This window comes from Neodiprion fabricii, chromosome 4 (assembly GCF_021155785.1).
Source record: "Neodiprion fabricii isolate iyNeoFabr1 chromosome 4, iyNeoFabr1.1, whole genome shotgun sequence".
Lineage (NCBI taxonomy): Eukaryota > Metazoa > Arthropoda > Insecta > Hymenoptera > Diprionidae > Neodiprion > Neodiprion fabricii.
The window spans coordinates 4,460,340-4,479,452 of NC_060242.1; the positions used below are offsets into that span (position 1 = coordinate 4,460,340).

The 19,113-nt window shown below is 43.8% G+C and overlaps 1 protein-coding gene across 1 annotated transcript; it reads right to left on the reverse strand.

The window, feature by feature from the left end:
• Positions 1–217: 217 nt before the first annotated feature.
• On the reverse strand, positions 218–2,212 carry LOC124179412 (trypsin-2-like). The gene is made up of 7 exons (XM_046563741.1): positions 2,057–2,212; positions 1,871–1,980; positions 1,704–1,801; positions 1,489–1,648; positions 1,289–1,402; positions 998–1,147; positions 218–912 (listed from the first exon to the last, which is right to left on the reverse strand). Exons 1-7 carry the CDS (start codon positions 2,151–2,153, stop codon positions 685–687), a joined length of 957 nt encoding a protein of 318 aa, XP_046419697.1. The 5' UTR covers positions 2,154–2,212; the 3' UTR covers positions 218–684.
• Positions 2,213–19,113: the final 16,901 nt, after the last annotated feature.

The following is a 19,113-nucleotide window of genomic DNA, read 5'->3' on the forward strand; positions in this document are numbered from 1 at the left end:
CCCGCACAATCTGGCAACTCGCTGTGGATACGGTGTCTGAGTTGTTTTTTCTTTTTTTTTTTTGCCTCGTATTCAACTCGCAAGGATACCTAGAGATGAGATGGGATGTACGCGTTGGCTAGCTTCTGGGAGAGTTCCATTTTTCGAGAGTTGGTCTTCAGAAGCCAGGAGAGAACGGAAGCTCGGGATAAACGAGACTCGTACTTCTTACCAAATTGTTTTTATCCAAATAACCCTGCATACAACGGGCTGCTCACCCTTTCACGGATAATTATCATCTAAACTGCACGGCGGTAATTATCATCGTACAAACCGGAGGGTCGCTTTCCAACCGCGTGTATGAAATACTCGTATAATACGCAGAATACCGCCCGAGGAATATCATCGTTTTATCTGCGGACCACCGGTTTGTGACAAAAATATCAGACGACGTGATCTTTATGAACTTTTGTGGCCGGCTCAATTAGCGTTATGGCATACAGCGGAGAGATCGGACGGCGAGCTCTCGTATCTTTATTTGTTGTTGCCGTAAAGTAGCCCGAGGGGACGTAACGCGTATCTTTCATAATTCGTTCATATTCCCATAGTGGGAAAAGGTTCACAACAATAACATGGTAGACTATAATCACTTTTTCATCGATAAAACATGTCCGTTTGAAATGGTGTTAAATCACGAACACAGCGCTACAGCGACACTGCAATCAGCGACAGTAGTGCGGTAGAAATAGATAGCGATCGCAGAGCGCTGGCTTCGCCGGTTCTGTCCTCTATGCCAGACCACCGCAAGACCCATTCTCGATAGTGCTTGACGTCGGTGTAGATCCCGGGAAAGCCAGGCCACGCGCATCCGTTTCCAGATGATACGACGCCGGTTAAAACACCCTCGCAAATCAGCCCACCTCCGGAGTCGCCCTGAGGAATGTATATATCAAAGTCAATGTCATCGGTCAGTATTCAAGGTCTGAACTCAGCGGTCCGGTCCTGGTCAATTACCCACCTGGCAAGCATCCCGCAGCCCTTCTATGTACCCGGCGCATATCATGCCATCAGGAATGTCTGAGAATTCGACGTAGAGCTTTCGGCACACAGTCTGGCTCACTATCGACACATCGACGTACATCAGTTCGTTCATCAAATGCAGAATGTCCTGCAACGCCATGAGCGTTAGCGAAAATAAGCAAACCACGAGTGTATCAAGCGCTTGGAGTCGGATGTAAACTTGGTAAAAGATCATTTTAATGGGATTGGAGTCACGGACTTCTCCCCAATTGGCCCGGTATCTACTTACGATAGCAGGGTATCCCCATCCAGCCACTTGGCACGTGGTACCAGCAGCCACCGTGCTCGACTGTAACGTTTGGTACTGCACTGCGGGATTTTCGAAGAGCAGTGGTTCTCCGAGCTGGGAGTGAGAGAACCACGCGTTTTAGGTGAGAGGTCGTGAAATTTAAATGTGCGGAAAATTCAATGAGATGAAACGTGCCTCACCCTGAGTAGTGTGATGTCGTTTTCATAGGTCACCGAGTCGTAGTCCTCGTGAATGATTATCTGAGATACCGACCGTCGCTGACTCGTGGACGAAGTGCGGTTCAGCCAAAGATCTCCGGCTATCACTGACACCATCCAGGGCTGGATCTGCGCCCCAGTTCTGCAAAAATCGAAAGTTAGCAAAGCAGTTCCGAAGCGTGATTGGATTGACTCACTGGAGGAACATGCAGTGGGCCGCGGTGAGGATCCATTGGGAGTCGATTATACTACCGCCGCAAAAGTGACTCTCGGTCCAGCTGTAGCGGAGTGATACCTCGTGAGATAATGACAGTGTTATAATTAGAAGCCCGATTAACAACCGGATCAACGATCAGTCGCTTACCTGATGGGAAAACTGACCGAGTAATGCCTGGGAACCGTTCACTATCCGCCCCAATTGACGCAGTTTGTTACCCTCCGGTTGATCTTCGCTCGACGAATAAATACCTTGTTCTGAAAAAAATTGTTGGTAACGGAAGCCGCGGTTATTTAAATTGCCTGGGCGTCATTCGAGGCACTTTGCACACACCTGAACTTGAAACTCCGACGATACCGACGAGCAGAAGAAGGGTTAGCTCTTGAGCCAGAAATCTGTTCACATGGTTGGACAACATGGTTAGTTGCATTAGTCTTCAATGGTCGGACAAACAGTGCTCGGGGATTCGTACCATCGTTGTATAAGGCTTATCTGAACCGTTATCCGTATCTGTGCTCATTATCGAACTTGCACGAAGCCTCCCTGAAACAACTCGATGAGCCGGGGATCACCTCGATAATCTTGTTTGGTGATGGCATTAGATCTAATCGCGATACTGACTGTGATAAAATAAAGGAAGACGCTCCTTGACTCGCGAGATTTTTGACTCAACGGTCGCTTCTGTATCTCGATAATCCGCGCGGAGTGTTCTTATTTTTTCTTTCTTCTTCCCTTGCAGGAAGTAAGGCTTGGTTATTGTAAAAGCCATCGAGATGCGACTGCGGGTCGAAGTTACGATGGTCGGTGAATTAAGTTGACACTAGCGGTCGACGAGCCGGTCCTTTGCTGACCATTACGGCCGCCTTCATGGTACGACCTTCCTTTATTTAGGGCTCCCTAAATCTTGCTGGTACAATTAACATTGCTAAAGCCTCGCGGAGGCCAGACATTCGACTGCTTTATAGAAACGTTGAATACCGGCCACCAGCGGTTTTCGGATGTAAGGAATGACCTGGTCGCAAATTGAATGGAAACCAGGCATGAGAGGTATTATTTCGAAAAAGCTGTGCTTCTTTCTCCCGTTCCCTTTCTCTCTTTCCCCAGACTGGCATACGGCTTCTTCAGCTCCGGCAAAAACATTTGGCAGGAGAAAAGAAGCAGATAAATAAAAGCCGCGACACCCCGCTTATTCTCTTCTCGCGAAAGTCAGGAAGAATGAAACAAAAACGAATAAAAAACGAAATGCAGAAACCCATACCACTACGGACTCTCTTCTTATACGCCGTGGCTTTCAACTTTTACGTACGAGTAGTTGCTGTGGAGCCAATCGATGGCTTGAGTCTGTCAGATATTCCCGGAGTTTTCGAACGTCAAAAGGCTCAGAACGCGTCAAGCTCAGTGTGAATACGTACAGCGTAACACACGTCATCTTTAGAATTTCTATGGCTATAATCCAGCCGGGTGACGTAGCTACGGTAAAACGCCGTAAACTTGATTAAGAATCTCGATTAGTCATCCAGGTTTGGATAACACAGGAGAGGTTAGGCGTCACCTCATCATTCGAGTGGTAGGTGACTAGATATGAAACGCATAAAAATCAAGCTTATCTTATCTCGCTTGAGCGCTTCTTCCCGTACTTGTTGAGTGTCGTTTCACTTTGTGGAAGCAAGTATATCCACGCGTTGATTCAAACTTGTCGAATCTTTCGCGAATAAAACTACCTCTCTCTGACATTAGATTAATGAATACTCTGATTGAACGTAGCGAAGCATCTCCACGATACATGGTTCTCCATAAATCACTCGCAGTCAATAGCAAATCGAAACAAGTCAACGTGACTGGTTAGAATAATTGAAATACTTTTTTGCAACATCGCATCACAACAGGTCGCGTACAATTAATGTGTGTAAAAAAAAAAAAGAAAAAAAACGAAAATGAAACGAGGAAAAATAACACAATAACGATATCCATACTGTCGGAGAACAATTGTTAGATTCATGATGATACATTAGAGAGTCCTTGCAATGGTCGTTTCGTGTTTTGTATAATGAGAACGCGGAAGTACGATCGTCGTGAGAAATATTGTTGGCCTATTAACAAGGTTAAAATGCCTCGGGCAGGTGGGCGAGGAGGTTCGAAAAAATATATGTTATGCTAATCTTAACTGTCCATTCTTTTATTTGAAAACCTCAAATAAAGACAGCGAGACTATAATTAGTAAGACACGTGGTAGGCGGTGTTTACCGTGTGAATTTTACTCTCGGCATTCTCCATCCAACAGCAATTTCTTCTTCTTCTTCTTCCTTCGACAATGTTTTTTCACCTCCCGATTTGACCTCTTCGAAAGATTTTTTGTTGAACCGAAATAACTCCAAGCTAGTTAATCGTCCTCGTCGTCCATCTTTCACCGTAGGTATTGTCGGTAATTTGTTTCATCGTTAAACAAAGAACCTCGTTAGAATGTTGTTGATGAAATAAAAAGAAATGAAAAGGTTATAATTGCTTTGAGAATAATTAAAGTTCGATAGGATCGCTGTGTCAGTGTTCTGTTTTTTATCCTCTCTCTTTCTTCAACCGATAATCATCAAATTACCAACGAAATTATATATCTCACTGCATACAAATTGTTACCACCGATAATAAATGTCTCTGGATTCCTTAACGGGAATTTATTAATCTATACAATGCTCGTGATTATTTCCTACAAAGAAATACGGTTCTTTTAAAAACCGGACGCAATCTGTCAACGTTTTTGCACGGTCATGTGTTTTCCATTTTATTCGTATAAAAGTATATTACACGAGTATAAAACAGCGAAAAAAAAAACAACAACAAATTTTGCAAAACGATCTCCACCAATAAATCCTAACGTATGTATACGTATTGCGGAATGGAGGAGAAGTGATAAGTCGTTATAAGACTCCGGCAATTATGTGAACGAGTAAACGAACGAGGATGAATTATTGCAGACACCTCGAGGCAGCTACGCAGTTCAACGCAACTCAACAATACCGACCATTCATAGTCGCTAGATAACCTTGAGAAAGGTTCCGGATGAATTGAACGTATTCATAAATCGTATCGCTCGCCGTGTTTGCAGATAAGTCTTAACACAGTGAAACGATCCGCAAATCAGCAGACAATGAATCCGTTCATATTTCTCTCGACTCTGGATACTCAAGTACCTCAACATTCCACGAACCAATCTACCTCGATCACCTTTCTCCGAAAATTTGGTCAATATTTGAGTAAAGTTGAGATGACACTTTAAAGTGGATACCCGTGGAAGCTGGAAGACGTTGAAGACTTTGCAACCGAGAACTGGTCAGTCCTGCTAAGAAAAGAGCCGAGAAGTCTACTTGGAAGGAAGAAGAAGAGGAGGAATTCTCGAGTCGTGTGACATGTTCCTCGGCGTGTCCTTGGCCGTTGAGCCAGAGTGTAGGGTATCGCCTGGCAAGAGTGAAAAGGACGTAGCCTTGACTCGGGGAGCTAGTTAAAGTGCTGTTCAAGGTCTGTTAGACGGTGTTCTGTTGCTCGTCTGGTCGTAACGCTTCGTCAAGTGGATAAAACAAGGAAAGAACGCAGGAGGGCTGCGCGGATTCTTTGGAGGAAAGGGAATTCTATCTTTCTCTCCGTAGTCTCGCCTCGTACCTTTTTCCATGGGAGCCCGTTTCTCCGCTCTTGCAAAACACCTATCCACGTGTACCTTTCAAGGGTCTTATCCATCTCCTTCGCCCTTCGGTTCGTTTTTTCACTCCGCCATTACCGCGTAGGATTAGATTACGAACGGAGAAAGCATATCCTCGGTTACCAGACTGCGACTTGTTATTTTACACTGCAAGCTCGATCGGGGAATAACAATTTACAGCAACTCTGAACGATTGCTTCGAGTTGACTCTCGTTGACTCCTCAACGATTAATGACTCTGCGTGTAGTACGATTTTCTTTCTTTTGTTTTTAACCCCTCGCTTTCTCCTCTTGGCGCAATTAAGATCAGCGAAGTGGAAGCGTGTGCAGTATCGACTTTAATGGAGAACAAGAAAGTGAAGAGGAGTTACGAAAGCCGCGGATTTTATGCGGTGCTGAAAGGTTGGCAATTCATTCGCTGCACCGGTACAAACACGCGCAAAGTTCACCAAGAGGGGACGTTTCTCTCCCTCTGATTTTCTCACTGCAGAAACGCGTTGCACGTTTTTTGCACGGGCGAAGCCTGCGCTTGAACGCGTATAAATACACCGTCCCTCTTCACTTTCATTCTCCTTTTGCAACCCGCCGTTGTGGACGTCCGTTTCAATATTATGCGCAGTTATCCTGCAATGTAATAGTCCTCAAATATCTGCACTGCAACTCGCTGCCGCGCAGACTGTTCGAATAATGAGAATTCCTCTTCAACCATCAAGTACTTTAAAGTATTCTAATTGAAATTTTATCTCCCCCCATTACCGCGTTCTTCGGACGTTCACAACTCACTCGTGTTTTACGTATATGAACATTTTCCGCCGCGTTTTCCCATCATTAATTACATTGAGAGTAACGTACTGTCTTTCTGGCTGAAAGCAGAGAAATAACAAACCCTTTGCTAATTATTTACGATCATGAAATCGCAGCAGCTCAGAAGAACGGAAAAACATCCTTAAAACCATTTTGAGTTAGACCGACGATCAGTTTTCATTCACAAGTTTCGTGCAGGGTGAGAGTTTTCTTATAGTTGTGCAGTTTACCGAACGGTAATTCTTAAATATTTTCATTTTTCACCTTGACCGAAAAATACGGTTCTGAGTAAGAAATGGAAATCAAAAATCTATCAATTGTTAATGTTCTTTTTGATCATGTATTTTCTTGTAACTATTGCCAAATTATGATGTTGATGAAACAATAAATCGGTATCAAGATGTTGTTCGATTGACAACACGAAAGCAACTGATTGTGAACATGAACAAATTTGCGTTCGTAGTCGTGAAGAAACGTAGTAGCGAGAATCACAATTTCACTAAACAGTCACCAGGTACAATAATTTTGTATAATCCCAAAGGTATTAAAACAAACAATGTATCGTAACGATACTCATTACGTTAAAAGCTCGAATTCTGATTTCACGCACCTACTTCAGTGGAAGGAATCGACGAGGGTAATTTGTCATTATTATCGGTGTCAAATTGAAGAGCAGATTTTACTAAAAATCTTATGTCTTGACAATCTATCTGTGTGCAGAGTAAAATCTGCTACATTTATAATAAAAAATATATTCTACGTGGGTATTTTTTATTTTTTCTTTTTTTACAAAAAACCCCAGCGTTTCCCTCTTACCCTGCAGTTTTCAATGAAATCTGCTCTTTTTATTTTCTCCGTGTAATCCTCACGACGGCGAATGCGAAAACGTCGGTGCAACGCAACGGTTCGAATCGCTGTTGCTGCGCCACTGGAAAAGGAGGAAGAGGAGCCTAGGGCTGGAGGGCTGGAGGGCCGAGGAGGGAAAACGAACCCCGTTCAAGGCCGGCTCGAGTTGCGTAACCAGTCTGCAGCCGTGACCTCGATCCTCCGGCGCGTCTGCAGCAACATGACCATGCTCACCCGGGCGCAGATGCAACCAATGACGGGGTTCGCCGTCGGCATTTCTGCACCAACACGCGGACGCCGTCGCGACGCCGCAACCACCGCGCCGTCGCTAACCGCCGCCCCCCCCCCCCTTCCCTTCGCCTCTCCCTTCACCACTGAGCAAAACTACCAGCAGGTATTCCAGCATGCGGCCCGCAGCCTTTTCTTATCCCCCTTGCCGAGGAGGTGGTGGTGGTGGTGGTGGTGGTGGTGGTGGTGGTGGTGATGGTGGTGGGTACAGTTTGCCTCCCGCCACTCTACTCGCAATTTGCCGTCCGGCGACGTTTACAGGCCTCGATTCACCGAGCCAACCTGCAGAAATAGTCTGCACGTTGAACGGCGAGAAAAATGTTTCGTCGAATAATCGAAAAACTTGATTCTTTCTTAATTTGTTCTGCGAAATGTTTATTGTCAGGTTTTGATGTCGATTGAATTGTTTTTTGATTATTCTTTAATACGAAGTTTTATTGGCAATGTTATTGTCCGTCAAACACGTGAGATGCGGGTTTTACTGATTTTGTCAAATTATTTCACTATCAAAGAAGTTAGATTTATTGATTCAATGTAGTGTGAAATAATTTTATAAGATCGATGAAACACTGGGATTGGTTGGAAAAAATTATAAAAAAATTAGACATTTGATATTTTTAGCATACACGTAAGATTGAATTATTTTGATAGATCCAAAGGATCACGATTCAAGAGTTTTTTTTTTTTTCTCAACAACATAGAATTCAAGATTTACATTAGAAATGATCCCGGATGAATTATTCTACAGGAGAATTCTACCATCGACGATTTTACTACAGAATCGTTCAACACACATTCAACACACACATACTCACATAAATTGAAAACAAATAATTGAAATTACCGATTAAATGTACGATTTCTACGATCCGATGATTGCTCTCAATGTGCGTTCTGTCAAACAAAATCTGTAGAAAAATATTTCTATAGAAACAAGTCCGCAGAATATATTCTGCAGAACATTTGCCCTGTAAAACTGATTTCCGCAGAATCGACCTTCTTCGAATCGAATTTGGAGAAAAGAACTTGCAGGGCTGCGAATTAGTCGCAATTAACTTTTAAACCTGTTCATTTGTAGAATTGATCCGTGTAGAATCGATCACCTCTCAATATTCTTTGATTCGCAGCAAGAACTGCGAGAAACAACCAAGAAGAATAATAAAAATGAAGTTAATATTAACCGACGTGCCTGCCGTGGAATCGGTGTCACCGATCATCGAATCGTGTTCCCGGTATCGTCGTGAAGAACTGGTTTTCTCGTGTAAGCTTGTCTGCAGTATCAAAGATGTGGGCCATGCAACGAAGCATTAATCTTGTCGAGACAGTTCAATGTTGCAAGGCCTGTTCGTATAATAATACTTAAATACCGCCCTTGTCTTATCTCTTTTATTGCTTTATAAACCACGCATGGGGATAAGGACAGCTTACAGTCTTGGCAGGCTGCAGTTTTCAGTAACAAATTAGATAGATTGGTACCAATGATCAATCTTGACGGAACAAAAACTCCAAAAAACAGAACAGACGACATGCAACCCGCATCATATATTGGACCCAATTATTGCAGCGAGGTCTGATTGATTGATCACTTTTTAATCGTCAAATCCCATCGCACGGTTTGAAACTCGACTCGAAGTCGAGCGTTCGTTCGACTCTTTCATAAATTTTCTATCGGAACCGAATTATCAACGGTGAGTAATTGTGACGGATGAATAAAGCGGTACCATTTTCAGTTTGGCAAATTTTCAAGATACGATCCGCCAAGATTTTTGTCCAACTTTCAAAAGAACTCTCAAAACATGGGTGAATTTTTTTTTTTTTTTTCCATTTCAAACGCATTCTCCGAACATGAATGGTCGAATGACAGAGTCAGGATTACGGATGTACTGGATCCATAAATATTCTTTTTATCACGCTACCGATCGCCTAAATTTGCATTGAAATTTGCGTAGTTGTTTCTCGGTAGCGATGGAAAAACACGTGAAAGCAATAAATCGATCAGAGTATCCTGTCTAGGTTGACTCATTTGCATAAAGCGTTCAGGATGTGTGTTGCTATTTTTTTTTTTTTTTTTTTTTATCACCCATTTGCCGCTGCGCACATTTTCTATGATATGATTTTCCGCACTGCAGTTCGGGTTGAGAATGACGACTATTTCGTCGATAAGCAGGGATGTGTCCCGCAGGTGTTCGGGGACGGTGAAACCCCGCGTCTGCATTCGCGGATTGGAATTGATAGAAATTGAATTGCCATTGAAAGTCGCCGCCTCAGCGGTGAGCGTGAAAAAATTCGCCGCATCAACCGATTGGCTGAACTTGGAAGGAAAATAAGAGACACGGGCTCGACGTGACTTTATGCCGTTGAAAACGTCTACCTTGTCCTACCCCAATAAAACCCAAACCACCCTTCACCCCTCGGGCCAAGGAGCGAAGTACGCGCCTCTATCTGCAAGACCAGCCGGCTTGGAAGGCTGAAATTTTCGTCTGGGGTTGTGAGAAAAATGGGGGTGAAGGGCAAAAAATGATGGGGATAAAAAACGCCGAGGAACGACGAAATCAGTTTCATTGCAACCCGAAGAAATATCATCGCACGGATTTCTATTTTGCGGGACGCTGATTTCGCCAAGTGTTTTTTGAAATATTTCGCTATCGTCGTTTTCGACTTCGTATCGTATACTCGGAATATCGTGAAACGTTTATTCGACGAGTTGGAGAAAAAAATTTAAAAAAAAAAACAAAAATAAAAAATACCGAATTAAGGGTAGTCCAGGGCCGTCGTAACCGTAGGAACCTAGACATTGGACAACTGCTTATGGCCGGGCAATTTCCGAGTAATAGAATCGTTTCGGTTGAGAGCTGCGATAGGGATGATATTCCGCAGCATTAGCATACATGGAACGGCGAGTTTTTGCACGGTTATTTAGAGCGAGGAAGTTAGTAAGACGGTATAAAAGCTGCAACGGCGTGGATTTTTTCCCCCCTACGGTTTGTAGGCAGGGTGGAATTACGATGAAGGAAAATTCTGCACGAGTGAAATTGAGTTAATAAAACTGGATTGGATTAGCTCACTTTACTCGCGGAATTTGTTAGTTGCTCGACGACAATTACGCCGGTAATTGAGAGGTTCGATAATAATTACTTTCGACTTCCGCCGTTTTATTATTACAACTAGGTATATATATATAATGCAATACGTATATGCGTACACATACAGATGGACGTTGAATGCACATGTTGCGAATGCCACCAGCTCAGCCTGCGGTGCAGTTTGCTTTGCACTTTTTAGCACTTGTCTGGCGAGTGTTAACTCATGCATCACTGCAGCGGATGGAATCAGACTGTGACGATCACAGTGGCTGAAGCTTATTTCAAAACTGTTATGCAACTTAATACCGTCGCTAATATGAGAAAATTAATGAGACCGAATCTTTTGTTACGGGTTTTCGACATTTTATTATGAATGCAACAATGGAGCTTTTCAATGCTCGAGTAATTAATACTGAGATTGAAACATGTAACCCATATTTATGGTAATTTTTTGCAGACGCGAGATTATTTCTCAACTGAAAGTACCGAAGCGTTTTCTTTTTGCAAAAATACGAGATCGCTTTACAAGAAAATGGTAGATAAATGAAAACGTGTATCAAAAGGTGTGTAACGAACTCATGAAATTTCTGTACTTGAAAGTAAAACTGAATATGGCTTACCGCGTTCTTGTTTAGTAAATTACTCGTCTTTGAAGTGAAACGATTTCTTTTTCATGTCTACAACGATAATTAACCAAGACTCAATAATCTAGACACGGCTATAAGGGTGTATTTACATTTTTCTTTCTTTTTTTTTTTTTGTTTTTCACCTCGTTAAAAACCGGTGGATAATTATAACACGGTGAATTTTGTTGTTTTTCGTAGTTTCTTGTTGTTGTTTTACTTTTTCCTCTTTTTCTTTCTCAGTAGCGTATAAGACGCCTTGAGTTTTCGTTGGATGAGATCCAAGCGCAACACCCACGCCAGTAGAAGTAATTTCTTTGCTGGAATGGCGCGTTCTTGTGTTATACATATACGTTATACACATACACAAGTATGTATATAAGCTTCGTCGAGGTCTCGAGCGTTTGAGAGACGGAGTGTTTTGATCTTGATGTAATTTCGCGCGTAAATCTGCTACTTATACGCTGTGTGAACACCAGTATACATATATATATATGATGCGTGTGTGTATAGTAGCGTTGAAATTGTTATCGAGCTGAAAATACGTCGGGGTATACTTATTGGTTGAAGAAAACTGAGATTAGAAATTTCCCCACTCTTTCAAGTCTGTCAGAAACGAAATTCAATTTTATCCCCTGAACCAGCATTTCATAACCTGACTTTTTTATTCGTGAATCGCAAAACGCATGCTGAATATTGCCAATGGATTAATCATTGACATTAGGCGGTTTAATTTTTCACTTCTCTTTTGTATTGGTACAAGAACCAATTACTTTCGAATCCATTAAAACGGTGAATTGAAAATGACTGCGACAAAAGCCTGAATTCCCTACCATGCACTTACCGCATATATTTCGAAGTTTTTCCAAGCATCTAATCGAACGTGAAAACTCAGGTAGGTACGAATGTTCAGGTGCTTGCGTAAATGAACCAGAACAGATTCGGCGAGGCTCAGGAAATTGCGGGAAGTATCGATCAAACGAGACTCGAGGAGGTCGACGAAGAAGACTATTCGTTGGTAGGTCGCATTGAGAAGGCGATCGATACCGCATAGCAGGGAAGCCAGCTTTGGCCGCGTAGAAATTGTTGACGATGAGCATACGCGAACTCTGGTCAATTGCCGAGTCGTTTTTATCGCAAAAGTCTGGCGAACGCCGATATCGCCTATGAAAAAGCACGCGCCTTATATAGTTCGAACACGTAACCTAAACATATTCCGGAGAAAACTGCACTTTCGACGTCTACCCTTCTCGGTCAAGTTTTCGTTAATTAATCGAACGCTTCAGTTATTTCGTAGAAAGAACTTGGCTGAAGAGTTGGAGAGTTCTCAGACAATGTTCGAATACGTATTTCCGAAACTTTTGTTTCTTCAAAGTTCACCAGACTCGTCTACGGGCGTTTCAAAATCAGAGTTGCTTCGATTTTTGGTCCGCTAAAAGAACTTGAGAAGAGAAGCAAGGTCTTCCAATCTCACCGTGAACCGTGAATACGAATCCTCCACAAATATCCAACCTTCGATAAAAACAGTTATAACCAGACCGAATGTAAGCCCGCTATAAATTCAGCAGCCTCCATCTGCATTTGGCGCTCGTTAGAGGCCGCGGTTCGGTGCAGCACCCCATTCGGTTAGTCGCTGCGTACGCTACGCAATCCTATAAATACATCCCGCACTGTTAATAAACGTCATGGTGGCTCGTTTCGCCGTTGCAATTTCTACGTGGCAACTCGTTTCCTCTGGACCTATAATCGCGATGCGGCGAACCACGCACACCAGTCCGAGACCCGCTTTTGGTCTGACCTTGGCTGTTTCCTCCTGGCGGATTCGCTCATCTGGGTCTAACGTCGTCCTCCTCAGGCGGCTGAATGAAGCCTCGAGAGTCACGCTGGGAGTGCAAAAGTCGTTGGACCAAACGATGACACTCTTTTTAATCAGAGTGCGAAACCGATGTCAGGACGTCATATTTTGCTGTATTCTTAACTTTGAGCAGTCCCAATCTCACTTCCGATCCTCTTTTCGACAGACACTTTATCCCTCTTATTTTTACCAGTGGAAATGAGCCCCAGTATCGGACCTCCGGATCCGGTATGGAAGCCGACTAGACCAGACCGTCTGTACCAATTAGCCGTAACCGCAGTCCTGATGTTCGCCAGGTAATGGCTCAGTCCCTAACATGGCGGTATCGACCCGCGTTGCGGGAAGGATAAATTCATCAGTAGGTAAACGCGATCCAATATCATTAATCTCAATATCGTCGAACGTCAGTTAACCCTCCACCCCAGTCTACGGATCTAATTAACCGAGGGAAAGCAGCAAGAAGAAGCACCCGAGAACTGGTACCTACAATGAGAGAAATTTTTAGTTCCGGTTACCGATCGGTCCTTAACTATTTTCATTTTTTACCACAGTCGAAAAATATAGTTCTAGGTAGAAAATGAAAATTAGTTTTCTAGCTGTTACCGGAAAGTCTGGTATCCGTTACTATTCTTTCTCATTACGATCGCTGTTGCTATATTTTCTCGTAACTGTTGCGAAAATTTAATGCTTGTGCAACAATAAATTGACGTTAAAGCCTTGTTTAATTAAAAAAGTAGAGTAAACCTCACAAACTGATTTTGCGTTGCAATTACCAAAAAAAAAGGATCGACAATAACGCAAAATGGTTAGGCGTACCTCGTTTCTCGTAATTCGAACAATATTCACACAGTTTTTTCAACGATTCCTGTTTTACTCAATTTTTCTAGTTACTACAACAAATGAAATTTTTCTCGGTTTACCATTAAACGACCGGTTTGGTCTGCCATCGTGCGTCGGATCATTTTCGCGTCTGATTTTCAGCCTAGAATCGAGGCACGTTGAATCCTAGCCGAGTTCCCGAAGATGTCCTTCTTGCTCCTGGTAACTAATTCCCGATTACCTGACGTACGGGACAACGGCACTTGAAGATGTTCTTTCGCCTCGTAAAGCGAAGGGACCTCTTCTGAAAATGAGTATATCATCTCTTGAAGGCTGTATATTCCGTGTAACTTGTACTCGAGGCGAGACCGTGGTTCAATATTTTACAACCTAATAACCTAACAGCCCGTTAGGGCACTCAGCCTAATCATCTGTCACGACCTGGCGCAGCCATGGCCTACTGCTTATTCAGTGTACAGCGGAACGTGTATCGCCGGCAGTTTCATCCTGCCTAACACAGTAAGCTCTTGCACGGCTTACCAATAGAACTCGGAACCCCTTTAGCGATGTGCGCCTTGTGAGGATCGACCCATCCCAATCATCGCAATCGGCACAAAAGCAGCTTCTAATCGAGGGAGTAAATTTCTGCCGAGAATTCCTAGCCGAATTCACAGCTTCGTTTCGCTCTCTGCGATCCGTTCTCTCGATTCCGATCGGATTTTCAGCAGCGCGAAAAATACGAAATCACAAACGTGAGTCACAAGAGTCAAAACTCTTCCGACTTTCGTGATTCGGTGAAATTCTTTGATCACTCCTACGGTCCGCGAATATTTTAATTTTGATTGAATTTTTCTCACACGTCTTCAGAGCTCGCTTATTTATCCTTACCGTGCCATTGTTTTCACATTCGTTTATCAAGCGCCCAGCCAATTTGTTTTCTCTTTACGCTTTAGGTAGACAGGAGAGTCTGTGCCCGGTGCAAGTAATAAATTCGCGCGGCATCCCAACGTTGGCTTGTTAACTTTTCCTCCCGACGTAGGTATGTACGTGGGTATAATAATATTTTTGAAAATACAGAATTTCATCCTCGTCGTGGTGGGTTACAAATACACACGTAATACCTTACATTATACGTTATACGCGTAGAACACGGGGGGAGTTTTCCACGTGGTAACTTTACCCGAGGTCCAACTTCCCGACGCTCACGTTATATACAGATATACACACATGTACGCGTACGTACATGCATTATTATATGGTTTCGGGGCAAATATTTTTACGAAAAGTCATGCGCCTCGTACTCCTCTCCGTCCTCATCCCGTTCTCCCTGCTCTCTGAAATTCTACTCAGTACGATATAATACAGGTTATACCCTTCTACGGTTTCCGTAACCCCCCTTCCAGCTATTCTAAGCACATTTTACCGGGCGCCACCCTAAACTCTGCGTGTAACGCACGCCAGTGAATGTCCATTTCTCTGCGCGTGTGTGTGATACGGGTGGATGCAGGGTGGAAACGATATGTGGAGGAGAACTTACAGGGATTCACGCATGAAAATTTATTACGTATAATAGTAATGGCCCTCTGAAGTTTAATCATTCGAAAATAATTAGGTATAACCCTCAAAGTTTTGGAAACCGGTTGGTATAAAAATAATACAACGGTATTACAGCTCTGTGCGCGCATCGGGAATTATGAGGGGAGGGGGGGAAACTTTTCAAATTACTTGCTAATAAAGCGGCTCGATGTGTTATGGTAAAGATATTTAAAAAAAACGGTGTACGAGACAATAAAATCGCTTCGTCATCACTGGACCGTGTTTCGGAACGAGTCATACGTCAAACGATAGCAATCAAAATGAAGCAATTAAACGCATTGCCGGGAATAAAGTGTTTTTTTTTTTTTTATTCAGGGCGGGGAGGGGTTTTTGTTTTTCGGAAACAGTGCCGCTGACACTGTGTTATTCTTGTCATGATTCGGGTGGCTGGTGAATGTGATACCCAAAAGCGTGAGAGAGAGAGAGAGACAGAGAGAGAGAGTGAAAAGGGAATAGAGGAGGAGGAAACGACACAACAACGGAAAAGTGACAGAAGGCAAAAACAAAATCGCGTTGCGAGTAATGAGTTTAGCGTGAATTAAAAACGGGGATAGCTCGACTTCGGATATCGTTCACGAAATTTACTGCCCCATATAGGTGGATATTTTTACGTACCTATAGGAAACGGGAGTTGGATCCCGCTGGCATAACTTCAAAACCGTAAATCCGTAGCAGAATCCAGCTTCATCAGCAACCCATCAAATGCTAACAATGCGAACAATCTGAAGTGGATACAACGGGCCGAGTGCCCTCCGGTCTCCAACCCTTACCAAGCTCTACCAACAAACGTCGAACAGCCCAGAATATCCCGCGGTCCTCCCCGAAATACATGCATTAAACCTAAATTGGCATATACCCTGCTATTGATATTATGTTAACCTACGAACGCACATCGTCTGCCTTCTTCACTCCCTCACCCTCGACATTGATTAGCTTCGCGGATTTTTTATTTATTTTTTTTTCTAGAACTACAACAACCGATGCGAATATATTACTTCCAAGTGCGTATTGAATTTGAAATGAATTAAAAAAAAAAAAACGTGACGAGAGAAGGAACAGTGTCGGAAGGCATCTACGTGATTGAACAATGGTTCAAAAAATTCGACTGAACCCAGTCGAGTTGAATTACGTTAAACTAACAATGAGAGAACGGATATTACATTGAACATAAAAGTGAATTTCGATTAGAAAACCCATTTGTGTACAGATCTTCGATTTCACTTTTATTTTTCAATCAAGTGTTCAAATCTGCAATCGACTTGAGCTTGTCGTTTGGAACCCTATAGAATGCGTCGCTCTTCTTCTTTGGGAAATTCTTCTCGATGCCAAAAAATGCGGTTCCTTCTCTTTCCTTAGACGCGTCTTTTACCCTGCTAGCAGATCACGCGATGTGACCGAAGATTTGCCACTTTCCGGTGTTGAAGCACCGGGGCTTTTAAGCTCAGAGTGTGCAAGTGTGGGCGGGTGAGTATTTGGAAGGGTTGGCATTTCGTGGGATTCAATGCTCGAAAAGTCTCGGTCGAGTCGACTCTGCTTTGCTCGTCGCGTGCCAACTACAACTGTTTGAACGTCGGTACGAATCGTCCGATCAATCAGCAACACGACGAGACGTTTCCTCGCTCCTTCTTCCCGCGCTCTCTCTCTCTCTCTCTCTCTCTATCTCTCTCTCTCTCTTTCTCTTTCTCTCTCTCTCCTCTCTCTCTCTTGACATCATCTCTCTTTATCCGTTCAAACGTCCCGCGAATTTCCCGCCTACAGCACTCCAAGATGAATCTGCTGTTCGGAAATCGCTCGTGTTAACACCTCAACAATTCCAGTCTCACGGAAACGCGATCTGATGATCTAAGATTTCCACCTGCAAATTTTTGTCGGTGTAACGGATTGGCTATGGGGTAAGATTTCTTAGTCGTCGTTCAAATAATTAACGACACGGCGATATTAACGGAATGACCGCTACACCGTGTACGGTTATGGTATACGAAACGCGGGAGGACAAACAAGCATTAATTAATTATGAATAATTAAGGAGGGCTGAGACGCTGCGGTGAAGTTCTTGACTGCAAACTCGTGGTCCTTTACTTAATCATTGTTTGGATAATGGTTGGGTGAACCGAGAGCTGCCTTGGGTATTAATTTCTAGAACCATTACTATCATTACTAAGCCTGGGTAACGTGGAGCAGAGCCTGAACCTACGGTTTGCATCGTCCGAAGCCACCACAATCCACAATCCATCCACAGTCAGTATCAAGTTTCATTCAAACACCTGAGACTTCACCCACGCGAAAAGCGTTGACGCTCAATAGTTACCGCGAAAAAATGGAGCCGAAATATCGTCGGCCTTATTCGGAATCGGATCAGCGAATAATTGGAACCGAACACTGAACCATGCTTCTCAACGACTGTGTAATCTTGAGCTGCTCAAGGGGCGTCGGAATTAAGGCCTCGCGAAACTTTATTCAAATAGGGATAAATTCCCCCGGCGTCGCAATCATTCCGAACCCTTCCATCCGGCCCCTCAGCCGCGTACAAGTGTCGGATTAGATTTAGCGGCCACTAGATGGAGCCGTGTCCGGTATAATGACTGGAGTGAGGAGGGCCGAGGTCCATTGTCCGGCGTATCGCGAGGACGGGTTGACTGGGGCTCGGGGTAACCTTGCCCTAGAGGCATTCGGACCCGGTGAGGAAAGGGTTGAGGGTCCGATCCGCGCCCCGCTGACCAGTCGAGAAGTCGTTTTAACGACGAATCTATTCGACGAGTGAAACTAGCCGAAATTGGAACACCATAATCGGACTTCAGTCCCGATGGGCGGGCATGAATGACGCGCCAAAACGCCCAGCATCTCCCTTGTGCGTTGCATAGGAACAAAGAGCGCGCCACCCTCCGAACTTCCGAATGGTCAAAATTCAGATTGACCATTGTGGAAAGCCCGCGTCACTCCCCGATGAGTCAAAACTGGGAATGGTCAATTCGATATAATGACGGACAGTGATGAAAACTTGGATATAAGTCGGTGAGGAGATTTCTGCGAAAACTTTGTTCGAGGATTTGACCGTGGATTTTTGTCACACCGGATTCCCGTATTGCCATTGGACGGATGTCATGTAGGTACGTGTCACGTGAGGGTACGTAGGCGGAACGCGAGGGGTAATAATAGGACAAAGCTGAGGAGCGATGGGAATTTTACAACTTACGGAGGGGCGAGGGAAAGATCGGTAAAAAAGTTGCCGCTTTCGACGGTAAAAAACAGAATGTTACTATTCATAAAAAGCGAGGCGAAACGCGCTCTATACACGAAGCGTCGCGAATGGACGCGGGGCATTAGGGGAGGAATTAAACCCGAAATGGCATCGCGTAACCTTTATTATTCCGCTTCCGATACCAACGCCAATCTCCTCGTTATTTTCAACGGTATATGTATATAAGTAAAATCGGATTCATCGAATCTTCAACGATTCTATAACGGGGCGCGCCTCGGCGTAAAAGCCCGCAACTATATCTTGTAGAACGGCGTCCTGTTCTCTTCACTATTGTACTTTTCAAGTGGCCATTAAACCCGCGGAATTACACTGTAAATCACAAAAACGACGATAGTATAAAGAAAATGTGTTCTTTCGTTCCATTCCGGGGGAGGGCGCGAAAGCAGCCCCGATAGCAAAGAACTTGACAACGAGACGGGCGGATGTCAGCGCTGAAATCGATCCTCCGATTCCTGTTGCGCATAATTTCATTCGTATATGACGGAAGGTAATCCGTCCTGAGAGTTACAGATCGCAGTTCACTCGATGAA

What these genes read in the sequence shown, in the direction of transcription:
- LOC124179412 (XM_046563741.1), bottom strand. Translation starts at nt 2,153, where the DNA reads ATGCAACTAACCATGTTGTCCAACCATGTGAACAGATTTCTGGCTCAA. An exon ending in CGTCGGAGTTTCAAGTTCAG is followed by an intron (nt 1,981 to 2,056) that starts GTGTGTGCAAAG and finishes AATTTTTTTCAG; the next exon opens with AACAAGGTATTTATTCGTCG. An exon ending in GATGGGGATACCCTGCTATC is followed by an intron (nt 1,148 to 1,288) that starts GTAAGTAGATAC and finishes ATGGCGTTGCAG; the next exon opens with GACATTCTGCATTTGATGAA.